At 40.0% G+C, this 12,086-nt stretch overlaps 1 protein-coding gene across 1 annotated transcript in view; it reads left to right on the top strand.

The window, feature by feature from the left end:
• Positions 1-12,086, top strand: part of CDK5RAP2 (CDK5 regulatory subunit associated protein 2) — an 85,292-nt gene that overhangs the window by 39,245 nt on the left and 33,961 nt on the right. Inside the window, 4 exon segments of the mRNA XM_074845868.1 lie at positions 4,521-4,616; positions 5,334-5,381; positions 6,008-6,195; positions 10,468-10,933. Coding sequence (XP_074701969.1) covers positions 4,521-4,616; positions 5,334-5,381; positions 6,008-6,195; positions 10,468-10,933 — 798 coding nt within the window.

The raw sequence follows: 12,086 nt of genomic DNA, 5'->3' as shown, positions 1-12,086 counted from the left end.
TTAGTGCAACAGAGAATCAGCTCAATGCAAGTGCTCAGTGATGTGTCAAGTTGATTTTAAGGAAACAACATACACATTAAAATATTAATTGGGGCTGTGATCTATTTGTTTTGGCAATTGAAAGGGGAGGAAATAGTTAATTTTACAAAGCAAGCAATATCTTATATAACATTTTAGTTGTTACTGGAAGTCTGCTTATCTACTGTTCAAGAGTCATTCTCACGCTGTGTCTAATTCTGTAAGAGCTTAGTTTGTATCTTTGCATCTGCAAAACAACTAGGGTTCACTGTAGCCAAAAAAGGAGAGCAGCACCTCAGCTCACTTAAACACAGGCTGTTCCTTCATATAGAATATAGAAATACATGAAGAAGTGGCTGGCATTGTGGTAGATTGCTGAGAGGTGCGAGGAAGTAATCAGCATTGGGTGTTTCATTCTTTTACCCAAAGCTAAGACTGGTTTTAGCTGTGGAGAAGAAGAGGTCTCGGCAAAATACTTCCTCTGAGAAGTATTTTGGGTTTTGGGTCCCCATGTGTCGTCTTATGTGTGAATGATGAAAGATGTTCAGGAGGCCATGGTAGATTCTAGCGAACCTTCTAGCTTGTTATGAAGTATCACTTGAAATGTGGCTGGTAGTACTTTTCTTTATATTCTGTTGTGGTTTTTGCTTTCAGTTACATTGTTGTTGTGCACAACATATTGAATAGGATGGAAAAAATACAAAAAGGAATAATGATGGTGTTGGTATCTTCTGTCTCGAATTTCTGAGTTGAACTCAAACAGAAAATTTGGGATAGTTTGAATCAGTTACATGTAGGGATTGTCTAATTCAAGAACTGGAACTGTGATATTGATGATTTTTCTGCAGGACTCTGGAAAAAGGGTCATGTCTTTTACTGTATGTGCTGCAGATGTGCTGGGAGCAATCATTGAAAGTCACAAAATCTTGCTTTTTCATTTTTAAGACGTACTCGTGCAACTTTTAATTGAAATATGTTTTAAATTACAGATTGACCTTTAGGGGCCCCATGGCTTTTATTAAAATAATGAATTTACAACATTACTGTAATAGGTTTGCATGAAAAGCTTGTGGGCAATCTGTTTCAGAGTGCATGCACTTTCTATAGATTAATATTTTTAGCAATTTGGCTCGTCATCCTGCAGAGGGTGCTGCACCCCCACGGATGCCATAGTTAGCACAGGACACGAATTCCTTTGGTATTAAGATCATCATGACAAGATACTGTATGCTCCTGCATTTGTCTCGGCATGAAAAGTACATATGGGGCTACTTACTTAAAAAGCTGTCAACATGAAATCATGAAATTAGATGTACAATGACAAAGAGCGAAGCTTATAAAATATAAATAAACCTCAAAATTCTGGTAAAGGAAAGAGCGAAGTAAAATATGGTATTTTAACCTGGGCCAGAATGATAATAGTATTATGGAGCTCAAAAGTGAAAGGATCTGAAATTAAAAGTTTTTAGTTTAAAAGGTACTATTTTATCAGTCTTGAGCAATAAATGGCAACCTGGATTTTGGATTATGGATTGTGACAACAATGTGTTTTGCATATTAATAACCATTGTCAAAACCCCCTAAGTTCTATTTTTTGTGTGTGTTGTGGGCTAGAATTTGTTGGCAGGTAGTGCAGAGATGACACTAACGTATGTGGTATAAGGGGAATTTGGACAGACACAGGAAGATGTGTCCTCGGGTTCTTAAAATGAACCCATCTTTCTTTTCCTTTACAAAGCCGGAGCACAAATCCGATAAATCTGCATGTTGGTGCCTCTGCAGGGCATCTCCCAAAGGTCTGACAGCCCCAGCCCCTAGTACTCTGTTTCTTGGCTTCATGTTCAGAAGGGAGGGAGAAGGAGGAGAGAAAAAGGTTGTTTTTGTACTGTCCTCTGAACATCTGCTTTCTCTGAGAGAAGCAGCCTCAGTGATTTCAGCCTTCAGGGCTCCAGGGATCTTTGCAAACCAAGCATAGCAGTGGTTCATTTAGGAAAAACATTCTCAAGGTTTTCAGTCTCCAAGGAAATACTTTAAACAAGCAGCTTATTCTTGGTAGACTTTTTTTCTGGCCTTAAGACACTTATTTTCTTTTAATATTTTGTTGAACATTAGGTTGTATTCCTTGGAGCACAGAAAGTTTCTTTTCAGCCTCTCAGACATAGGGCCATAGAACCAGGCTCAAACTACAGTCGTTTGTTGTAATAGTGTTCTATAACCTATCGGTCTTATGTAATAGTTTCATTCTAAGAATCATCACTTATTAAACCAAACACTTGCCTGGGAAAAGCTAAGTACTAAAAAATGTTGAGTCATAAAAGGTGGTTGCATTGGGTGGATAAGTTATATGTGCAAGTAAGTTTATTTTTAATACACAAATGCAGGGTTTGTCCTGAATCTACATATGGAATATTAAACCTTAACAATTTTTTTTTTATAATAGCTAGCATTATTGGACTTTTGGCATCCTAAGATTACAATAAAATGATCTTTTTATAATGCATGCCCTTGCTATATACCACAATCCTCTCTGTCTTCCTCCGGTTTTCAGATTGTCTTTACTTTGTGTTATCCTAGAAAACCAAGTCTGAGTGAAAATACCAAAATAATTCAAATATGACTTGAAGTTAGTTTTCAATAGAGATTTCTAAGAGTAAAAGGCAAATGTATTAATATGCTGCACCATCCGGTTTCTGCCTTTTAAAATTCATACTTAAAACCATTAGAGTTGCTTATACTGCTAGGGATTGGAAGATAAAAAGGCTTTTCTCATTTATTTCATATAGATATGCATACATTCTGTGCATACTCAATTAAAAAAAATCAGACCCCACACATGCATTCAATTCCCAGGGTTCATGGGAAGCAAAAAAAATGCTCATTGCAGAATCCTGTTTGTCTGCGATTGGACGGACATGCTGTGAGCCAGGACGTTCCAGTATGTGATACTGGGGAAGGAGGTTTCTCTTTTCATGCTGTAAGTTTCAGCACTGTGCTCTGTATCCATCGAAGCTATAAATATGACAGCCATGACCCCTAGACACCAGTTCCTTTCCTTCCAGTCTGTCTTCTGAGTCTCTGTACCTATAATCTCAATTTTTGGTAATTAAGCTCAAGATTCTGCTTTTCTTGTCTTAAGGTAATTTTTCTTTAGCCCAAGTGACACCAAAACATGACTGTTACACGCAGCAGTGCTATATTATTGCCACAAAGCTTTAAGACTAAAATTTTTACCCAATGCAGTTTGAATCCTGTGTGTCAGTGCTGTATCCTACCTATGGTTTAGGCATATTAGGCATAGCATTGTTGATATTTACCTTTGCTTTTGCACTTTTCTACTATTTAATGAGATTTTAGCAGCAAAAATCTTAAATAACTTTCATTTTCTATTAGTAACGTTCATTTTCTATTAGATTGGGAAATGTTGCTATAAACCAAGATGATATTAATGTCCAGTCTGGTCTTATCACAGGGGAGTGGTGGCACGTGGTAACTGCAGGTCGCTTGTGGTGGATCCCAAAGTGGGATGAAGGACTGTCCTTGTACTCATGTTGTTGGCTGACAGGCTGTACCACAATGCGGCTACTGAATATAATAATTCTTTGTAAATAAGAGATTTTCTTATGATCAGTATTAAACTGACATAGGCAAGGCTAAATTCTGTCCTTACCTCCAGAGCAAACTGAGTAAAGGAAGTGAGTTGTAAGTAAAGTGAAAATATTTTCTGTGAACCGTGTGTAAGTGCAGCTTGCTCCCTGTGGTCTTTGCTGCTATTGAGAGCAGCGTGTGCGTCTCGTCCCTTGCTTGCAGATCTGTTGCTGGGATGTAACATCCAGCAAACCAAAGGGATTCTGGTCTCACTGTCCGTAATGCTGATGTCAGGAACTTGGGTTCTGCTACTAAAAAAGCTGAGTCTTCCTCCTCCTCTTTGCTCAGGAAATATAAGTGATGGGAGATGGATTGGGTTCTGTGGAAAACAGGGAGAAAAAAATTATTTGGCACCATTTGCTACAAAATGGCAAAGTTAGGCAAGACACAGCAGATTGTATCCTTCAGTGTTACAGTAAATCTTTTTAGTGTATAGCAAGCTATTGTGCTTTGTTTTAAAAGCGTCTATTTCTTGGATGCTGGGGAAGAGCCTAAGTTGTGTTGCAAATGAAAATAAATTCTGGGAACTGGAAAATAAATTAGGCACAAGGAGAACATGACTGAAAATAGAGAGGTTCTTTGTCAGAAGAGGTTAAGTGATTTTTATATTTTTTGTGAATTCTGAGAAGAAAGAGTTAAATAAATGAAGGAATGTATAAGGTAAATTTCCACTATATTTGAGTCATTTCTGGGTTTGATATTAATTTTCTTTGGTTTTGTTGAAGAAATCTAATTCAGTGTTTGTTACTTTGTATTACAGGCTTTTTTTATTTTTCTTTTAAGACATATTTGTGCATGTTTCATATCACAGTATTTTTTTTGTGCTACGTTTTCACATCATTCCATACTTTGTGTAGTGTCTTGAAATAACAGAGGAGCCTGTGATGCAGACTGAAGATGGTGACAATGACAGGAAGATGCAGAACAGTCAATTTTCTGAGAGGGTCAGTCAGGTAGGACTCCAATCTGGGTACATGCTGTTACAGTACTCTTTTCTCTGCATGCACTCGAAGATTCTTATTTTCTTAGAACACAAAGTCTTTTGCAAACAAAGCATACTTTTCTTGGTATCTGATTTTGCTTTCAACTAATTGTTATCCTAAAGAGTTTCTGAAAGCTTTTTCCTGTATTTTTCTGCTGCTAGGGTTTTGCAGTCAAGACAGCTTTCGTTCTGGTCCTTGTTTTCTCTTGTTCGAGTACTTATGATCTTCCTTAATGGGGATGACGGAAAGTCCCTTGGAACTGTGTTTCTTTACATACACACTCACTGATCTTCAGCCTTCATTGCAGTCAGGCCTGTAGTACAAATTGTGTAAGATTCACTTGCTGTTGTGATTGAAGAAAAATTACTGTAGATCCTTCTTCGGGGTTGAAACATTTCATATCTTGGCAACTTGTCGACTACATTTTCATATATACAGGAATCTGCTGTCCTCCTACTCCATCATTCAAAAATGATGTAATATAAAGCATTATGGAATCATAAAATAATTCAGGTTGCAAGGAATCTTAGAGGGTCGTGGGGTACAGATAAAGTTGAACATTTCTGGTTTAAAATTCATAATATGCTAAAATATGACACGAAACAGGGCATTTTGGTTAGTAATGTTGAAGAATAATGATCTTCTGTTCTTTGAAATTCATAATTTCTGTGTTGCTCTGTTTACTAGGTATGCCTTCAAGTATCTTTGGATTTTCCTTGTGAGGTGGATAAGCAGGTAAGCGTTGTATTGTAAAGGTTCTCTTGACTCTTAAACATCTTAATCTCTCGCTGCTGATGTCTACTGATGGAAATTGTATCGAGATGGGCCCAGTTGGAATTCTCATGTCAGAAGACTTTCATTGTTTTAAATGGGGGTTGAATTACTGGAGAGATCCCATGTAGAAATTTCCTAAGGCACATCTGCGGTGTTGCATACAAAAAGTTGGCAGTTTGTAAATACTTCAAGTTGTATCTTGTCCTGGCCATCAGGGCTTGCATCTGGAGATCCCAGGACAGAGTTTGTACTGTAAAGGCAGATGATTCAAAGGTGAACTAATAAAAAGTTAGCTGCAATCTTCAGGCAACATTCCAGAAGTTTCATACCTCTTCACAGATAAAGACCTTCAGGGAAATCTACTTACTACTTACTAAACAACTGATCACTATGAATTAATCATATGAAATAGATGTTAATTAGTTTTTCTATTAATAAAAAGTAAGTGAAATGTCTGTGGATGCTTCTTAATGTAGATAAAGAGCATCAGGAATTACTAAACCAGATTACAAAAAGATTATGTCCCTGAATTTAATAGAACATTACATACCTGTGTAATAAGAAAAATGTTTGCAATTTTTTAACAGATAACTCCATCAGGCTATTCAGAGAGCTTCTGCAAAGATAGACATTACAGGAGTCCAAATAAGCCTCAGTTTGAACACGATACAACTGGCAAACAGTTTGGCAGAATAGAAATGGGTGAACATGAAACAGAAGAGAACTTGCTCACATCTCTTTTAAGAGAAAATAGAACATCTGTACTGGAATCTACGTAAGTATGAGGGATACGTACTGCTTTTGACAGTGTTTCTATTTGAGAAGAGAATAAAGTGATTTTGCTAAAGTGAATTTAGATAATGGCACTGTCTAATTTACCTGAGAGATTGGCAAGGCGCCTTCAGAGCCATTTTAGTCTATCATGCAATTAAGTAATTAGGAAACATACTATCAGTAGAAATCCTTATGAAAAACCCATTACAAGAAAAAAAACTCTCCAAAGTTACTGCTAGATGGAGCTTTACTGTAGGGACTGATTGTTTTCAGGATGGGGTCTAGCAGTGTAAAGGGCTCAGATGATAATAGGTGGTACTTTTTTTAAAAAATAAAATATCTGAGAACACAAACCAGTGGAAGGTGGTATGATGGAGAGTATGATACTGTACTGCTGTAAAAATTATATGTGTAAGGAACTGAGGATGGAGGAATTGGAGTTACAATGACTGTTTTACAGAGTTAATTTTTAGTGGACATTACTGTACGCGCTGTGGCCTTTGCCATTTCATCTGAACTGCTTGGACAGAGGTTTGACCTCTGGCAGCGGTTTAAGGAGTCTGGGCCCATGTCCTGCAGTTGACTGGTTATTCCAGTGTAACCACTTGTAGGACTGTGCTGAGATGAACCATGTTTTAAGTACTTAGGTCACTTTTCATACAGGAGAAAACACTTGTGTAACTAAATCTGTATAAGCCCTAGTGTAACCAGTGATTTTCAAGTGTGTGTGTTACACTATGGTTTGATCAATTCCCAGCTGAAATGCTCATTTCCATAGGAACTGGACAATACCAAGCAAGAATAGGGTGTACAGGAAAACCACCCCCTGACTAGTTCTTTCCTGAAATTTCATGCTTAAACCACTTAATCTCCTGCTTGAAAACTGGTTTAGAGCTTCAGTGGAGATCATCATAGAATAGAACCCTAGAATCACAGGCTGGTTTGGGTTGGAAGGGACCTTAAAGATCATCCAGTTCCAACCCCCCGGCCACAGGCAGGGACACCTTCCACTAGCCCAGGTTGCCCAAAGCCCCGTCCAACCCGGCCTTGAACCCTTCCAGGGAGGGGGCAGCCACAGCTTCTCTGAGCAACCTGTGCCAGTGTCTCACCACCTTCACAGTAAAGAATTTCTTGCTTATATCTAATCTAAATCTATCCTCTTTCAGTTTAAAACTGCTACCTGTCATCCTATCCCTACCCTCCCTGATAAAGAGTCCCTCCCACCTTTCCTGTAGCCCCTTTAAGTACTGGAAGGCCACTCTAAAGTCTCCCTGGATCCTTCTCTTCTCCAGCTGAACACCCCCAACGCTCTCAGCCTGTCCTCATAGAGGAGGTGCTCCAGCCCCCCGAGCATCTTTGTGGCCTCCTCTGGAGCTGCTCGAGCAGGTGCATGTCCTCCTTGTTGGTGAGAACAAGGTCCAGCATAGCACCTCTCCTCATTGGCTTCTCTATCACTTGGAGAAGGAAGTTATCACCAATGCATTGCAGGAACCTCCTGGATTGCCTATGCCCTGCTGTGTTGTGTCTCCAACAGGTATCGGAGTGGTTGAAGTCCCCCATAAGGACCAGGGCTTCTGAATGTGAGGCTGCTCTTGTCTGTCTGTAGAGGGCTTCATCTGCTCGGTCTCCCTGGTTGGGTGGCTGGTAGCAGACCCCCACTATAACGTCTCCTGTCCCTGCCTTCCCTTTAATCCTGACCCATAAGCTCTTGGTTGGCTTCTCATCCATCCCCAGACAGAACTCTGGGCACTCCAGCTGGTCATAGAGGGCAACCCCCCCTCCTCATCTCCCCTGCCTGTCCTTCCTAAAGAGCCCGTATCCTTCCATTCCAACACTCCAGTCATAGGAGCCATCCCACCACATCTCTGTGGCTCCAATAAGATCACAGCCCTGCAGGCATTTGCACATCTCTAGCTTCTCGTGTTTATTGTCCATGCTATGTGCATTTGTATAGAGGGATTTAAGTTGGACCCTGTGAAGCTGACTGGCTGAAATTCCTTTGTGGTGCTCTTCGGGGGCTCTCCTGCTGCCCTGTGATCCTTCTCCAAGCTCTGGGCATCTATTGCTGGCACTGGCATCAAACTGCTAGGAGTGGCATGGAGTGAGGTTCCCCTTCCTTGGCAACTTTAGTTTAAAGCCTCCTTGACCAGCCTCGCAGGCTATGGCAGAAGATGCTCTTCCCCTTCTCTGACAGATGGACCCCATCAGCCCCCAGCAGACCAGGTTTCCCAAAGTGAGTCCCATGGTTGAAGTAGCCGAACCCCTGGCTGAGGCATCAGTCCTGTAACCAATTGTTGATTCACCAGATTCAACTGGTCCTTTCAAACCCCTTTCCTTTGACCGGGAGGACTGTTGAAAAAACTACCTGTGCTCCAGAGTCCCGTCTGGCTGCTCCCAGGGCTCTGTCATCCTTCCTGATACTCCTCAGACTGCTCCTGGCTGGATCACTGGTGCCCACGTGAAACAACAGCAGCTGTAACAGTCAGTGGGCTGTACGAGGCTCGGCAGCCTCTCCATGACAGCCCTGACAGGAGCCCCTGGCAAGCAGCACACCTCTCCAGAGAGCACCTCAGTTGGCAGATGGTGTCTCCGCACCTCTCAGAAGAGTCACCCATGACTGTCACCCATCGCCGTTCCCTAGTTGCTCTGGTTGTCATACAGAGGGCACACTGGGCTGCTGTGCTCAGCCCTGGTGCCTCTGCTGATGGGACAGGTCTTTCCTCTTCCGTCCACAGAGCAGTGAAGCGGTTGTGCAAGGGCACCTCAGGTGCTGGGGGAAGTCTCTCCCTCCTGCAGCTCCTTGCTGTTGCAGCTTCCATTCCTCTGCATTATTGACCCCCCCCTCCCTCCCCTGTGTGCCGGTGGGGGAGTGTTGACTGTGTGGCCGTGGGCCTACTGCAGACTGTGCTTGGAACCAGCCATCTGACTCCTCCTCAGCCTCCCTGATGCTACGCAGCCTCTCATCACCTCCTGCAGCTCAGCCACCTGCTGCAGGAGATTTCTCCTTTTCCTTTCCTAGTTCTCTCTGCACTGTAATGACCATGTACGGTGTTATGTGACTTTTTTCAGTTCCCGTCAGTGCTGTTCCTTCAGCGAGCTGTAGTGGTTTCTGGAGAGTAATGGGAATGACCTTTCATATACATTGTGCTCAGCAGTGCTGGTAGCAGAGTATCTTGTGGGGACACGAGTTCAGATCCTGTTTTCTGTGTTCAGCATGCACTGCACTTGACTTTATGCAAAGCAATTCCTTATTTTCACATTATTATTTAAAACTCTCCAAAAGGCATAAATGGTCTTAGTTGTCAAAGCACTAGTAAATGAGGAGATAGGAATCTCCTCGAAGATGAATAGGTAGCATTGTTTTATTTAACTTTACTTAAAAGTCTGCTAATGAGTATTACTGGGACCATCATCTTTAGCACTATAGTGTGTAATCTTTTCTATGTTCAAGTATAAATGACCAGATTGACTGGTGATGAGCCTGTACTTTGCATAACTGAATCCTCACTAATGACATTAGATGCCAGAGAAAGACATAAAAAGCCTAGTTAGCGTCTACCATTTCAAATGTTAGCTATACAAATGCAGGTGTTTTAAATGCTGGTTTACATGTTTAGTGGCACGAACAACTCTCTGGTGGATGTATGAAATCATCTGTAGAATTTGAGGGCTTGCTTATGCTTTAAATGTCTCTTATTTGGCTTAATTTTCACTTAAAACCTTGCTTTCCAGACTGCTGTCCGTGGACTGCTAGTTATCTGTGGGAGAGTTTGGTGGTCTGTAATGAGCTGTTTTGCAGGCTTTTGGCTGTTTTCTCAGTTTCCATCTTCCCAGTTACATTAGAAATACATGAAGGGATAGATTTTCAGAAAAACTTGACATCTAGAGTCTCCTGTGGTTTTGGTAGGATTTTATTTTTAAGGTAGTTAAATCAGAGAGTAAACTCTTGAAAATCCCTTCCTGTTTCTTCTATTGCTATGTTATGTAAGCAATTGATTTAGTTACCAGAGGTTTAGTATCTGTTCATGAATGGGGAAAGGGGCAGTAGAGCATATGCAGTCATACGTAGGAGAAAAGCAATTTATGATGTAACACATTATATGTGAAAAGGTTTCCTAAAACTGTTCATTAGCAATTCATTAGTGAGTAAAACAGAATCTCCTGGGAATTCCAAATATGTCAAGACATTGCAGAAGTGTTTCTTAGAAGGTATTCTGGTTTGCTTAAATAAAAATAAAATTCATGCCTTTTCTTTCCTCCTTCCTGTATATAGCAGACAAGAACAAATGAAAATTGTAAATGAACTGTTAGATCATCTGAACACAACTGAGCAAGAATGTTCAAGTGAAGATATAGAGAAAAAGGATGAAAAAGATCTTAGGCAAATGATTATTCAACTAAGAGATGAACTCAAACATTTCAAGCAGGTCAATAAATTCTTAAAGCAGCAAGTAGAATTGAAATCAACTTTTGATGGGAGAGAGAAGCTTTATCCAGATGCAATGCCACAGATTAATAAGGATATTGAGTTGCTGAAAGTGGAATTGAAAGATGCAGCTACACAAACAATTACTTTAGAGAGTAATGCCATGAGATTCAAACATGAAGGCAAAAAAGGAGCCTCAGAAGAAAAACCAGAATTTCCAAGATTAAATGCAGAACGAGAACATCAGCAAGAAAATGTGTATAAGAAGGGTGAACAGCATGAAAGACTTTTTCTTACAAAGAGAACAAATGATGTAAGTTTATTTAAGATTCTCTTTTTGGTACTTAGGGAATAGATGTATAAAAGGAAAAAATATGTTTCATTTCTAATATTAAATCTCGCTTTTGTGTAATTTTTAAAATTAGAAAAAGAGATGCAAGCCAAATATATTTTAGATAATTGTTCTTAATGTTCAGAGCTTTTCATCACATACTTCAGTGTGCTTTGGAACATTAATTAATTGAATTTCAATCCTCACCGGGACCAGATACTAGTAAATATTGTAGTTTTTGGAAAAAGAGATAGTTTATAGCATAATGATCTGATTCTGTACAACCTTATATCTCTGCATAGATGTTTGTAACATGCAGAACCAGGGAATTCTGAACTGATAGCTTATTAAGTCTAAATGGCAAATGTGTTTTAGAAAATTGAAGACTTGCATAATGTCTGAGAGCATGCTGGTGAAGAGTTAGTGGTAGATTTCAACAAACTCAAATCTTAATTTTAGGCTTATCACTATCTTGCTTCTAGAGAAGTATGACCAGTAGTACTCTATAAACTGTGGGGGCATTTCTTCATATTTGTTTGGAACCTAAATGTAGTGACATAATTTGCTTGTGCCAGGTAAGTTTTCAAGCCTTTTGTATGCAGGCAGTCTGTGATCCCAAAGAGGTGGGAAAACAGTGTCTCCTAAAGAGTTCATATGTATTGTTTCAGTAGCAGTTACAGAAGCGAAGTTGAAAACTCTTTGAAGATCTTAGCTCTTGCAGAGCAGATAAAGGAGAGTACTGCTTTTGATTTTGTGCACTGCTAATAGAGAATGTTGTAGCACCTTCTGCAAAGAATGGTTTCCATGACTTTAGCGATCAAGAGATTTCTGTGAACTAACAATTGGGAACAATTCTCTTTTATTCTGCCTTGTTCTTGTTGGATTCATTTTTCTGAAGGAAGAGTCTTGTAAACCAAGAGATGTTGACAAGACTTTGTTCTGTACAGGCATAAGCATCTCAGTTTAGTTTGGGATTTTAAGGAAGAGATTTTGATATGCATGGTTGGTCCCTGGCAACCATCCTAGCAAATTCATGCCAGTCTTAGCAATAGGTTATGATACCCGTGAAAAACCAAAACCTAAGTCAGTCACAAAAACTATGTCTTGTTTCACCAAACAATTTACATGTCATCAA

The sequence above is a fragment of the Strix aluco genome, chromosome 20 (genome assembly GCF_031877795.1).
Source record: "Strix aluco isolate bStrAlu1 chromosome 20, bStrAlu1.hap1, whole genome shotgun sequence".
Taxonomy (NCBI): domain Eukaryota; kingdom Metazoa; phylum Chordata; class Aves; order Strigiformes; family Strigidae; genus Strix; species Strix aluco.
This window is presented reverse-complemented; position numbering and strand designations above follow the sequence as displayed.